Source organism: Phoca vitulina, unplaced genomic scaffold, assembly GCF_004348235.1.
Source record: "Phoca vitulina isolate PV1807 unplaced genomic scaffold, GSC_HSeal_1.0 scaffold49, whole genome shotgun sequence".
NCBI classification, from domain to species: Eukaryota; Metazoa; Chordata; class Mammalia; order Carnivora; family Phocidae; genus Phoca; species Phoca vitulina.
This window is the reverse complement of record NW_022589752.1, coordinates 6,256,754-6,269,232: the sequence shown is the minus strand read 5'-3', so window position 1 is coordinate 6,269,232 and position 12,479 is coordinate 6,256,754. Positions and strand designations below refer to the sequence as shown.

The 12,479-nt window shown below is 35.2% G+C and overlaps 1 protein-coding gene across 10 annotated transcripts in view; it reads right to left on the bottom strand.

Moving 5' to 3' along the window:
• The window catches only part of CCDC91 (coiled-coil domain containing 91), a 367,847-nt gene that overhangs the window by 238,118 nt on the left and 117,250 nt on the right, over positions 1-12,479 (bottom strand). For 8 of the 10 annotated variants that reach the window (XM_032432737.1, XM_032432742.1, XM_032432740.1 and 5 more), the window contains exons 4-6: positions 8,552-8,709; positions 7,403-7,606; positions 6,578-6,682 (exon numbers count right to left, since the gene is read on the bottom strand). In XM_032432737.1, the coding sequence (XP_032288628.1) occupies positions 6,578-6,682; positions 7,403-7,606; positions 8,552-8,709 (467 nt within the window). Of the gene's footprint in view, positions 1-6,577; positions 6,683-7,402; positions 7,607-8,551; positions 8,710-9,808; positions 9,898-12,479 lie in introns of those variants that run through there. The other 2 variants (XM_032432741.1, XM_032432743.1) reach the window with 1 other exon arrangement.

The window sequence follows — 12,479 nt, the reverse complement described above, 5'->3', positions numbered from 1 at the left end:
GTTGTCTTTTGGTTTTGTTGACTGTTTCCTTTGCTTTGCAAAAGCTTTTTATCTTGATGAAGTCCCAATAGTTCATTTTTGCCCTTGCTTCCCTTGCCTTTGGCGATGTTTCTAGGAAGAAGTTGCTGCGGCTGAGGTCGAAGAGGTTGCTGCCTGTGTTCTCCTTTAGGATTTTGATGGACTCCTGTCTCACATTGAGGTCTTTCAACCATTTGGAGTCTATTTTTGTGTGTGGTGTAAGGAAATGGTCCAGTTTCATTCTTCTGCATGTGACTGTCCAATTTTCCCAACACCATTTGTTGAAGAGACTGTCTTTTTTCCATTGGACATTCTTTCCTGCTTTGTCGAAGATTAGTTGACCATAGAGTTGAGGGTCCATTTCTGGGCTCTCTATTCTGTTCCATTGATCTATGTGTCTGTTTTTGTGCCAGTACCATACTGTCTTGATGATGACAGCTTTGTAGTAGAGCTGGAAGTCTGGAATTGTGATGCCGCCGGCTTTGCTTTTCTTTTTCAACATTCCTCTGGCTATGCGGGGTCTTTTCTGGTTCCATACAAATTTTAGGATTATTTGTTCCATTTCTTTGAAGAAAGTGGATGGTATTTTGATGGGGATTGCATTGAATGTGTAGATTGCTCTAGGTAGGATTGACATCTTCACAATATTTGTTCTTCCAATCCATGAGCATGGAACGTTTTTCCATTTCTTTGTGTCTTCCTCAATTTCTTTCATGAGTATTTTATAGTTTTCTGAGTACAGATCCTTTGCCTCTTTGGTTAGATTTATTCCTAGGTATCTTATGGTTTTGGGTGCAATTGTAAATGGGATTGACTCCTTAATTTCTCTTTCTTCTGACTTGTTGTTGGTGTATAGGAATGCCACTGACTTCTGTGCATTGATTTTATATCCTGCCACTTGACTGAATTCCTGTATGAGTTCTAGCAGTTTTGGGGTGGAGTCTTTGGGATTTTCCACATAAAGTATCATATCATCTGCAAAGAGTGAGAGTTTGACTTCTTCTTTGCCAATTTGGATGCCTTTGATTTCTTTTTGTTGTCTGATTGCTGTGGCTAGGACTTCCAATACTATGTTGAATAGCAGTGGTGATAGTGGACATCCCTGCCGCGTTCCTGACCTTAGGGGGAAAGCTCTCAGTTTTTCCCCATTGAGAATGATATTCGCTGTAGGTTTTTCATAGATGGCTTTTATGATATTGAGGTATGTACCCTCTATCCCTATACTCTGAAGAGTTTTGATCAAGAAAGGATGCTGTACTTTGTCAAATGCTTTTTCTGCATCTATTGAGAGGATCATGTGATTCTTGTTTTTTCTTTTGTTAATGTATTGTATCACGTTGATTGATTTGCGGATGTTGAACCAACCTTGCAGCCCAGGGATAAATCCGACTTGGTCGTGGTGAATAATCCTTTTAATGTACTGTTGGATCCTATTGGCTAGTATTTTGGTGAGAATTTTTGCATCCATGTTCATCAGGGATATTGGTCTGTAATTCTCCTTTTTAATGGGGTCTTTGTCTGGTTTTGGGATCAAGGTAATGCTGGCCTCATAAAATGAGTTTGGAAGTTTTCCTTCCATTTCTATTTTTTGGAACAGTTTCAGAAGGATAGGTATTAATTCTTCTTGAAATGTTTGGTAGAATTCCCCTGGGAAGCCATCTGGCCCTGGGCTTTTGTGTTTTGGGAGATTTTTGATGACTGCTTCTATTTCCTTAGTGGTTATAGGTCTGTTCAGGTGTTCTATTTCTTCCTGGTTCAGTTTTGGTAGTTGATACATCTCTAGGAATGCATCCATTACTTCCAGGTTATCTAATTTGTTGGCATAGAGTTGCTCATAATATGTTCTTATAATTGTTTGTATTTCTTTGGCGTTGGTTGTGATTTCTCCTCTTTCATTCATGATTTTGTTGATTTGGGTCATTTCTCTTTTCTTTTTGATAAGTCTGGCCAGGGGCTTATCAATCTTGTTAATTCTTTCAAAGAACCAGCTCCTAGTTTCGTTGATCTGTTCTACTGTTCTTTTGGTTTCTATTTCATTGATTTCTGCTCTGATCTTTATTATTTCTCCTCTCCTGCTGGGTTTAGGCTTTATTTGCTGTTCTTTCTCCAGCTCCTTTAGGTGTAGGGTTAGGTTGTGTACTTGAGACCTTTCTTGTTTCTTGAGAAAGGCTTGTATTGCTATATACTTTCCTCTTAGGACTGCCTTTGCTGTATCCCAAAGATTTTGAATAGTTATGTTTTCATTTTCATTGGTTTCCATGAATTTTTTTAATTCTTCTTTAATTTCCTGGTTGACCCATTCATTCTTCAGTAGGATGCTCTTTAGCCTCCATGTATTTGAGTTCTTTCTGACTTTCCTCTTGTGATTGAGTTCTAGTTTCAAAGCATTGTGGTCTGAAAATAGGCAGGGGATGATCCCAATCTTCTGGTACCGGTTGAGACCTGATTTATGACCTAGGATGTGATCTATTCTGGAGAATGTTCCATGGGCACTAGAGAAGAATGTGTATTCCGTTGCTTTGGGATGGAATGTTCTGAATATGTCTGTGAAGTCCATTTGGTCCAGTGTGTCATTTAAAGTCTTTATTTCCTTGTTGATCTTTTGCTTAGACGATCTGTCCATTTCAGTGAGGGGGGTGTTAAAGTCCCCCACTATTATTGTATTGTTGTCAATGTGTTTCTTTGCTTTTGTTATTAATTGCCTTATATAATTGGCTGCTCCCATGTTAGGGGCATAGATATTTACAATTGTTAGATCTTCTTGTTGGATAGACCCTTTAAGTATGATATAGTGTCCTTCCTCATCTCTTATTACAGTCTTTGGTTTAAAATCTAATTTGTCTGATATAAGGATTGCCACCCCAGCTTTCTTTTGGTGTCCATTAGCATGGTAAATGGTTTTCCACCCCCTCACTTTCAATCTGGGGGTGTCTTTGGGTCTAAAATGAGTCTCTTGCAGACAGCATATCGATGGGTCTTGTTTTTTAATCCAATCTGATAGCCTGTGTCTTTTGATTGGGGCATTTAGCCCATTTACATTCAGGGTAACTATTGAAAGATAGGAATTCAGTGCCATTGTATTGCCTGTAAAGTGACTGTTACTGTATATTGTTTGTGTTCCTTTCTGGTCTATGTTGCTTTTAGGCTCTCTCTTTGCTTAGAGGACCCCTTTCAAGATTTCTTGTAGGGCTGGTTTCGTGTTTGCAAATTCCTTTAGTTTTTGTTTGTCCTGGAAGCTTTTTATCTCTCCTTCAATTTTCAATGACAGCCTAGCTGGATATAATATTCTTGGCTGCATATTTTTCTCATTTAGTGTTCTGAATATGTCCTGCCAGTCCTTTCTGGCCTGCCAGGTCTCTGTGGATAGGTCTGTTGCCAATCTAATGTTTCTACCATTGTAGGTTACAGATCTCTTCTCCCAAGCTGCTTTCAGGATTTTCTCTTTGTCTCTGAGACTCGTAAGTTTTACTATTAGATGTTGGGGTGTTGACCTATTTTTATTGATTTTGAGAGGGGTTCTCTGTGCTTCCTGGATTTTGATGCCTGTTTCCTTCCCCAAATTAGGGAAGTTCTCTGCTATAATTTGCTCCATTATACCTTCTGCACCTCTCTCTCTTTCTTCTTCTTCTGGGATCCCAATTATTCTAATGTTGTTTCGTCTTATGGTATCGTTTATCTCTCGAATTCTGCCCTCGTGATCCAGTAGTTGTTTATCTCTCTTTTTCTCAGCTTCTTTATTTTCCATCATTTGGTCTTCTATCTCACTGATTCTTTCTTCTGTCTCATTTATCCTAGCAGTTAGCACCCCCAGATTTGATTGCACCTCCTTAATAGCCTTTTTGATTTCTACTTGGTTAGATTTTAGTTCTTTTACTTCTCCAGAAAGGGTTTCTCTAATAACTTCCATGCTTTTTTCAAGCCCAGCTAGTATCTTTAAAGTGATGATTCTGAACTCTAGATCTGACATCGTACTAATGTCCGTATTGAGTAGGTCCCTGGCAGTCGGTACTACCTCTTGTTCTTTTTGTTGAGGTGATTTTTTTCCATCTTGTCATTTTGTGCAGAGGAGAATAGATTAATGAGAGAACAAAATGCTAGCAGGGTAACAACGTCCCCAGAAAATATACTCTAAACAAATCAGAAAAGACCTGAAGCAGTGGGAAAAGAAAGGGAAAGAGAGAAAAAAGAAAAGGAAAGAAAAAAAGAAAAAAGATAAAGATAAAGATAAAAACAAACAAAAGCAGAACAAAACAAAACAAAACAAAAACAGAATGTGATCAAATATGATCAGGCTGGATTATAGATCAGTGCCACACACTAGATTTTGGGTGTATTTTGGTCTGTTAAAAGAAAGTCCCTCCCAAAATTTTAAAGAAAGAAAAACTTATATATGTACAAAAATAAGGGTTGATATGATGAAGGGATGGAATATGACTGTAAAGATGGAAATTATAAAAAATTTTAAAAAAGGATTTGATAAGTTGTTTGAAAAAAGAAAGAAGAGGATTAAAAAAAAAAGAAAGAAAGAAAGAAAAAAGGGAGAGAATGTGATCAGGCAGGGGAGTAGAAAGTGTCTTCTTTTCTATTGCATGGTCAAGGAAAGCATCCACAAGAAGGTAGCATTTGAGCAGGTATTTGAAGGAAACTAGGGTTCAGTGAGAGTTGTTAAAAGTATAATATTCAAAAAGTTAAAATGGGACTCATGTAAATATAAACTGAACATACGCCAAAGATTTATTCTACTCACTTATTAATAAATGAATAACTTATGTTAAGACTGATTCAAAGAGCATTTGAAGATATGTATATATCTTTTATATATATATATATATATATATATATAAAATTTAAATAATGGTGTGTTAGACTAAGAAAGAGTGCTAGGTTGGAGACAAAACTGGCCAATGTCCTACAGGTCAATAAAGAGTACTTTTGAAGTTATCTTTTCTAATAGAAATGACTTAACGTTCTTCTGGGAAAAAATTAATTAACATGTAATGTCCATATATCTGAGACTTACAATCGATAGTAAACAGCAAGTCAAATAAAGTACATTCTCCTAAATAATCCAAAGTCTATTAAACAATATCCCCGTAAGACACTGAAAGAACACAGCTCACCCTCTCCCTTATTTTCAAGTTTCTCTTTTTTCTTTTTTTTTTCGAAAAAGCTTTGCAGATAGAAGAGCATTCCAGTCAGAGACACTGTGAATGAATCACAAAATATTTCCCTCCACTCACCACTCCGACAGCCAAGAAATGCCCTCCCCAACACAGACTCACACATTCACCTGAACCTTATTAAGTAAGAAGTTTGGTGTAAGTAAATAGCTGGAAAAATTGGAGAAGCCAGAAGATTTACATTGGAAGGAGACTGAGAATTGAGGTCGGGAAATGATTTGATTTACATTTTTAAAAACATTACCTGCTGAAATAAAAACTCATTAGGGAGAAGAACAAGGGTAAAGGCTAGAAGACCACTTAGGAGACCATTAAAACGGTCTAGGCAAATAAACAAGTAAATATATAGTTTGTCAGATGTAAAAAGTGCTGTGGAGAAAAACAAAACAGAATTTGGGAAGGTTGACAGGGATGTCAGCATTGTCTGGAAAGGTCTTCTCTGATAAGGTGATATTTGCACAGGGATCTGAATGATATAAAAAAGAAAACCATGCAGAAAACTGAGGGAAGAGTGTTCCAGACATAGGGATAAGGCACAATGACTGAGGAGAGAGAGTCAGGGAAAAGATGGGGAGAGGGGATAAAAGAGAATGGAGTGCCTTGCAAACCATTTTAAGGACTTACTTGGCTTTTAATTTGGGTGAGATAAGAAGCCATGAAGGTTTCAGAGCAGAGAAAGGACACGATCAGCTTTATTAAGTACTGGACAGATTACAGTGGCTGCAATGTGGAAAATGGTCTGTAAGTGGGCAATGACAGAAGCAAAAAGATTAGTTAGAAGATCCTTTAGTATTCCAAGGCAGAAATAAGGATGGCTTAGTATAGGGGGGTAGCAGGGACCCTAAGGACAATCAAAACCTGGACATTTTGAAGGTAGAGCCAACAAGCTATGATAAAGGAACAGACATGGGGTAAATGTGGGTATCAGCCTTAGCAACTGGAAATACAGAGCTGCCATTTATTGAGATGGTAAAGACTGCAGAAGAAACAAGTTTATTAAGGAAATTTGGGGAGAAGAAGAGGAGACATTGATTACAATTTATGAAAAAGGTTAAATACCTCACTTTGGAAGTTACAGGATTCCAAACTCTTCAAATGTAATCACAGTAAGAAAAATCAGAATATCGATTTCTAAGTTTTATCCATCAGAAGCAATATCTTTCATCAAATTGAGTCTCAACTAACCCTCATTGCTTCTCACAAATTCATACTTTTCAAAATGGCATTTATCATTAATTTCATCCATTGTTGGTCAATATTTTACATATTGAAGCAAGCATCTGATCCTTCATTGAGTATTTATTAAACACTTTTTGAAATTATATTACATGCTTCTTGCAAAAGGCCTGCATATTAAATTTTAAATTCACAGGGTTTACCTGAAGTTCTTTGTATCTCTCTTGAAAAGAAATGGCCTCTTGCTCTTTTTCTTTAAGGAAATCTTTTTCTAAGACACTATGCTTTTCCATCAATGATTCCACATCCTAAAAGAAAAATCCAAGCATAAATTTTATAATATTTGATGGCATACAATATATTCAGTTTTTTCAATGAACACACCAGAAAATATTTGGTAAGGAAAGCACTTACAGGAAGTATGGTTTAAAGCTCAACATTATTACAGATTGTATGGCCCACTCTCATTTCCAGACCTATATTAACATTGATATAACACTAAAATTATTCACACTAATAAATGAATAGCATCTAAACTAACTGTAATCAGCACAATCTCTACATATCTATATATACTTTCTATAAATTTGCAAAGGTCTTTTTATAGATATATTTATAGGAAAGAGAAATGAGAACATAAATAAATAATTTACCAAAACAGCTATATATCTAAGTACTCTTGTCAAATAACCCATGCTGCCTAACTTCCCATAGGGACAAGTCAATGTTACAGTATAAGAAATACAGCACTACCTGTTTTCAAAGTAAATAAAAATAAATCAGAAGAAAAGCATTAGAGGAAAAAATTTGGTAGGAGATGTTCATCTTTAAAAGTAAGTATCTAAGACTAGCCATTGCTTATCAAAGACTTTTCTAAATGATAAATTCACAAAACTAATTTAAATCTATAGCCAAGGGAAGACAGCATCTTCTTCCACTCATGAGTTTTTAATCAGAGATTAGGATTATATCAAATTTCGAGTCTATGCAATTCAAACATTTATTTTTTTAGGCAAATGTAAATATACCTTTTTAATTCTCTGTTTTTCTTCTTCAGAAACTTTGAGCTTAATCTCCAGACTTGAAATTTTCTGCTGAAGCTGTATGTTTGATACATTGGCTCCAGGATCCTCAGAATCATCCCCAAGAGCAATTGTTCCATTACTTTTCTCATCATTTAAACCCAATGGAAAAAGTGAGATATCCAGATGAGTGTGTGTTGATTGCTGAATCTAAACCACATTAAAAAAAAAAAATACACAAGAGGGGAAAGTTTACACTGTACCAATAATGAAAACATCCAAAGGGCACCAGAAACCACATTTGGAAATTAAGTTGTAGCAAAGGTTCTGAAATTATTTCACCCTTTAAGTAAATCAACAGAAGACCTCAAACTGTTACAACAACCTGATTTTTGCAGCTAAGAAACAAAATTCCCTCTAAACTTTAGAGTCTAAAGCATTTATTATTTTGCAAGCAAAGCACTAAAAAACTTAAAACATTTTCTTATGCTTGAAAGCATATAATTAAGTATAGACACATCTGATATTCACCAGTCCTTAAATTTATACAAACATCAAGAATTTCTGTTTTTAAATTATAAATCAGAATTTGAAATTTATTAATAACCACTAATTGATCATCAATCACTCTCTAGTAAAGATAACAGGTGACTCAAGATTTGTGTACTGTACTTTGGAAATCTGGACTAATTGCAGCATCTAGCCCAATGCCTGGATCAATAAATATTTGAATGAATAAACCCAATGACTGCTATCTTTTTGGCTTTTACTCTAAAATTAAAATGAACACTCTAATACCTAAAAAAACAGGTTAAGCTTCCCTGAAAAGAGAAATAATTATTTTTTTGTAATTATTTTTTCTTTTGAAGTTTTGAAGATTTGAAACGCAAAGCTAAGACAATTTTAATAAATGATACACTTAAACTGTATTTTGGTAACTACGGCTACTTAAAAACTTTGCAATTATGCCACAAAACAAACATATTATTCAGTCTTTTGAATTCCAGATATTAGCCTCAAAGTTAAAATATCTACAAAAATACTTCTTTCATAAAAATAAGTAAAAAAAAAAAAAAAAAACAAACCGAAAAGCTTTATTTAAACCTCTAATTTTTTAAGTCTGTAAACTTCTTATAAAAATACACTTGTCTTTACCTGTGCTTTAGGAACAGTTTGACTGACAATGCTGCTGTCTGTGTGTGTATTTTCTGGTGATGAAATGATGGGTTCAGAAGAGAGGCTGCCAACTGAAGTAGCATGGTCATGGTCCAGTACAATCTCAGGAGAAGCTGGAGAAAGATGGACTCCAGATACTAAAGAAAAAATAAATAAATGAAGGATTATCCAAGAGAAAGTCAAGAATAGGTTGAAAGGAAGAAAGAGAGTAGAGGAAAGGGAAGAGAAAAGGGTAAGGGAAGTAAAAGCAATGAAACAAAATGAAGATTCTATGACTATTCCTCGGGGACCATTATCTAAAATCTAAAACTAGTATTTCTAAATTTATCATGACATTTCCACATGAGACCCAGACAACAAAACAGTTTACTAATGTCTTAGTGTTTACATAATAACACATTACCATAAGTAGTGCATTTCCAACTGAGAGAAAGCATTCAAATATATTATCCATTTATTCAGTTAAGAAAAGCACTAGCATGCCTACCAATGCCCGCCACAGGCACTAAGCATGGAGAAGAGACAGTGAACAAGACAGATGTACCTTATGACCCAGAGGCAAGTCAACTCAATGAAATATGTATTACAATAAACTGAGTTAAGAGGAAGAATAACTACTTTAAAACAGCTAATCCAGGGCGCCTGGGTGGCTCAGTTTGTTAAGCGTCTGACTCTTGATTTCAGCTAAGATCATGATCTCAGGGTCATGAGATCAAGCCCCACATCCAGTTCAACGATCCACAGGAAGTCTGCTTGAGAGTCTCTCTTTCCCTCTCCCTCTGCCCCTATGCCCCCACCGCACATGCTCTCTCTCTCTCAAATAAATAAAATCTTTAAAAAAATAAAATAGCTAATCCAAGTGCCTCTGCGTTAACTTCTTCTTTTGTAACAAGCAAAAGAATTTTCATGTTAAGATCAATTTTAGTTTGCTGAATTGTTTCTACAAGAAAGTAATGTTGAAATAGAATCCTATAATTAGTTTGACAACAAATTATTATTAGATTGTGATTAGGTTCAAATACAAAGGTCATGAAAAGAAAGCTGACTGCTAAGATGAAGTAAGACAAAAATACCGATAAGGGCAAAATAAAAAGATTATACGTATTATTACTATATTCTCAAATTTCTTTCTAAAAATTCAAATATATTTGAATTATGTGTTTTAAAGTTTAAGAAGAGTAAATCATTTTTAGCAGTAATCTATTTCTATGTTTTGGCTTTCTAAATTATAAAGACCTTTATTCCACATTGGCATCAGTAGCAACGTCAGCGAAGTTCTACCACAAATTCTGGAAGGCAGCTCACAATGGAAATTGCATTTTTCCCTAAAGAAAGACATTTATAAGGTCATTAGGTATTTAAAAACTAAGGAATATATCAATTTCTGATTGGCACCCTATGGGATCATTCAATTATCTCACATACACTATTATTATGTTGCAATACTGAGTTTTTAAGATACTATGTGCCATACTGGATAAGGTATTCTACCTTGTTCCACAGGCATTTCACTATTTTAACTAAAATACAGAAAACTGGAATTTCAATTCATGTTTGTACTTGATATATCTTTCCCAGAAATAATTTTTTTCTAATCTTCACTATTCTGTATGCTAACATATTTCTTTAAAATGTCAAAATAGTCTACTTCTAATTCTGAATTATAATTTATAATAAAAATATTCCTAATGAACTTTTAAAGGCATGAAAATAGTACTATTATACAGTAAGAGGGAATACAGCCTTGTAATTAACAGCATAGACTCTAGACCCATAGCGTCATACCAGGTGTAAAACGATCGGCAAGTTTAACTTCCCTTAGTTTCCTTGCCTGTAAAATTGGCATAGAGTTGCTGATGAGACTTAAATTGACTAAAATATGTAAAACATTTAGCACTGTGCTGATATCATTTTCATTATTACTTCAAAGATCATTAAAATTTGTTGGACAATTATGTTTATTTCTGGGCATAAAGGGTATGTGTGACTATGATCCTGGGTTCAAGAAACTCTTAAAAATACCATTCTGACCTGGGGTGCCTGGGTGGCTCAGTCAGTTGAGCATCTGCCTTTGGCTCGGGTCATGGTCCCACAGCATGCTGGGATCCAGCCCCACGGCAGGCTCCCTGCTCAGCGGGGATGCTTCTCCCTTTCCCTCTGCCCCTCTCCTTGCTTGTATGCTCTCTCTCTCTCTCTCTCTAATAAATAAATAAAAATCTTTTTAAAAATATCATTCTGATCTAATACCTGAACATTTTTAAATCTCTTTATATGTCACTCATATTTATAGCCATAATCTAAGACATCATATTGTCCCAAGTTAAATTCTCATCCTATAACATTAAATGGTCAAGTACATCAGAAGGAAAAGTAGGTAGAATAATGGAAGGGAGGGGATGTAGGAGGAAAGAAAGGAAAGCGATACATAAGGAAAGAGGAAGGGAGAGGTTGAGGGAGGAAAGTAGGAAAAGGGGGACCTCACACTTGGGACCGCAACCTCATATTTCCACCAGCTACTGCCACCCTATCACACTTTCCCTTTATAACCAAATTTCTTGTCTCCAAATGATTTGTTTCCATTTTTTTTCTTCCTCTCCTACCCCTCATCACTCCAGTGGACCCCTCATTTAAGATATTAATTTTCCTTTCAGTTACTATTAATCAAATGAACACGTCTTACTTGATCATTCTTTCTTTAGTTCTCAGGAGCACTTGCTACTAGTGCCCCTCCTTGTTCCTGAACCTCCTCCTTTGGCACTTGCAATACCATTATCTCCTAGATTTCCTCCTAATAGTTTGACTATTTTGTCCTTGTTTTCTTTTCAGATTCTTTCTCCACTCAATCTTAAGTTTCATTGTTCCCAATGTCCACTTCCCAATATCCACATTATTACCACTTGGAAAATCCATTATTTAGATTATGACCTGTAAGCTAATGACACCTAAATTCACATCTCTAAGCACCAACCACGTGCAGACCTCCAGATCCATATGGTCAACTTTAACTACCAGACAGTTCCATTTAAGCTGTCTAGCAGGTATGTCAAACTTACCCATTATCTTACATAAAGCTGCTTTGCTTCATGTTTTCCATCTTAGTTAATAGTACCCCAAAGAACTATTTGCCAAGCCAGAAATTAAGTGCCAACCTCACTCCAGTCACACTGTGCTACTAACAGTTCTAATTATGCCATACAGTTCAGTACCTCTATGACCTCACAATATACTGCCTAAGTAAAAGTCATAGGTGTGGAGTCAAAAATGGATTCAAATTTAAACAATAACAATTTACTCATCATGCAGACTTGGGCAAATTACATAAACCCCTCTAAGCCATTGTTTCTTCTTCTGAAAATGGGGAAATAATGTGTAGCTCAGAACAAAGCTATACAGCTTAACTCAGATGATGTATATAATCACTTCATTGTACCAGATAGGTACATGGTAAATATTCAGTAAATGGAAGTTGCCACTGAAATTATCATTTGTCAACATTCAAAACAAGCTTATCCAGGAATCTTTTCACCTGCTCCATTACCACCCAACCATAATATAATTTAAATGTCCCACTATCAACATATGACAGAATTTCTAAGAAATAACTATAATTAAAACATTATATATAATAATGGGATACAAATAAAGCAATGACTAGGAAAAAATCTATAGTCTTGAACACTTCAATCCATTTTTTAAAAATCAATGAATTAAATTCCCAGGTCATAAACTAAAAAGAAACAGTAAAGAAAATTTAAAAAGCACAATAAAGAAAACAAAGATAATGCAGACAGAAGTAGATTAAGAAGAAAAGTAAATCTAATTAATCTATCTAATTTCTAAAAAAAAAATCCTGAATTTCTAAAAAGAATAAAAATAGTACTTAATTAATTAAAAATAAAAAAGGGGA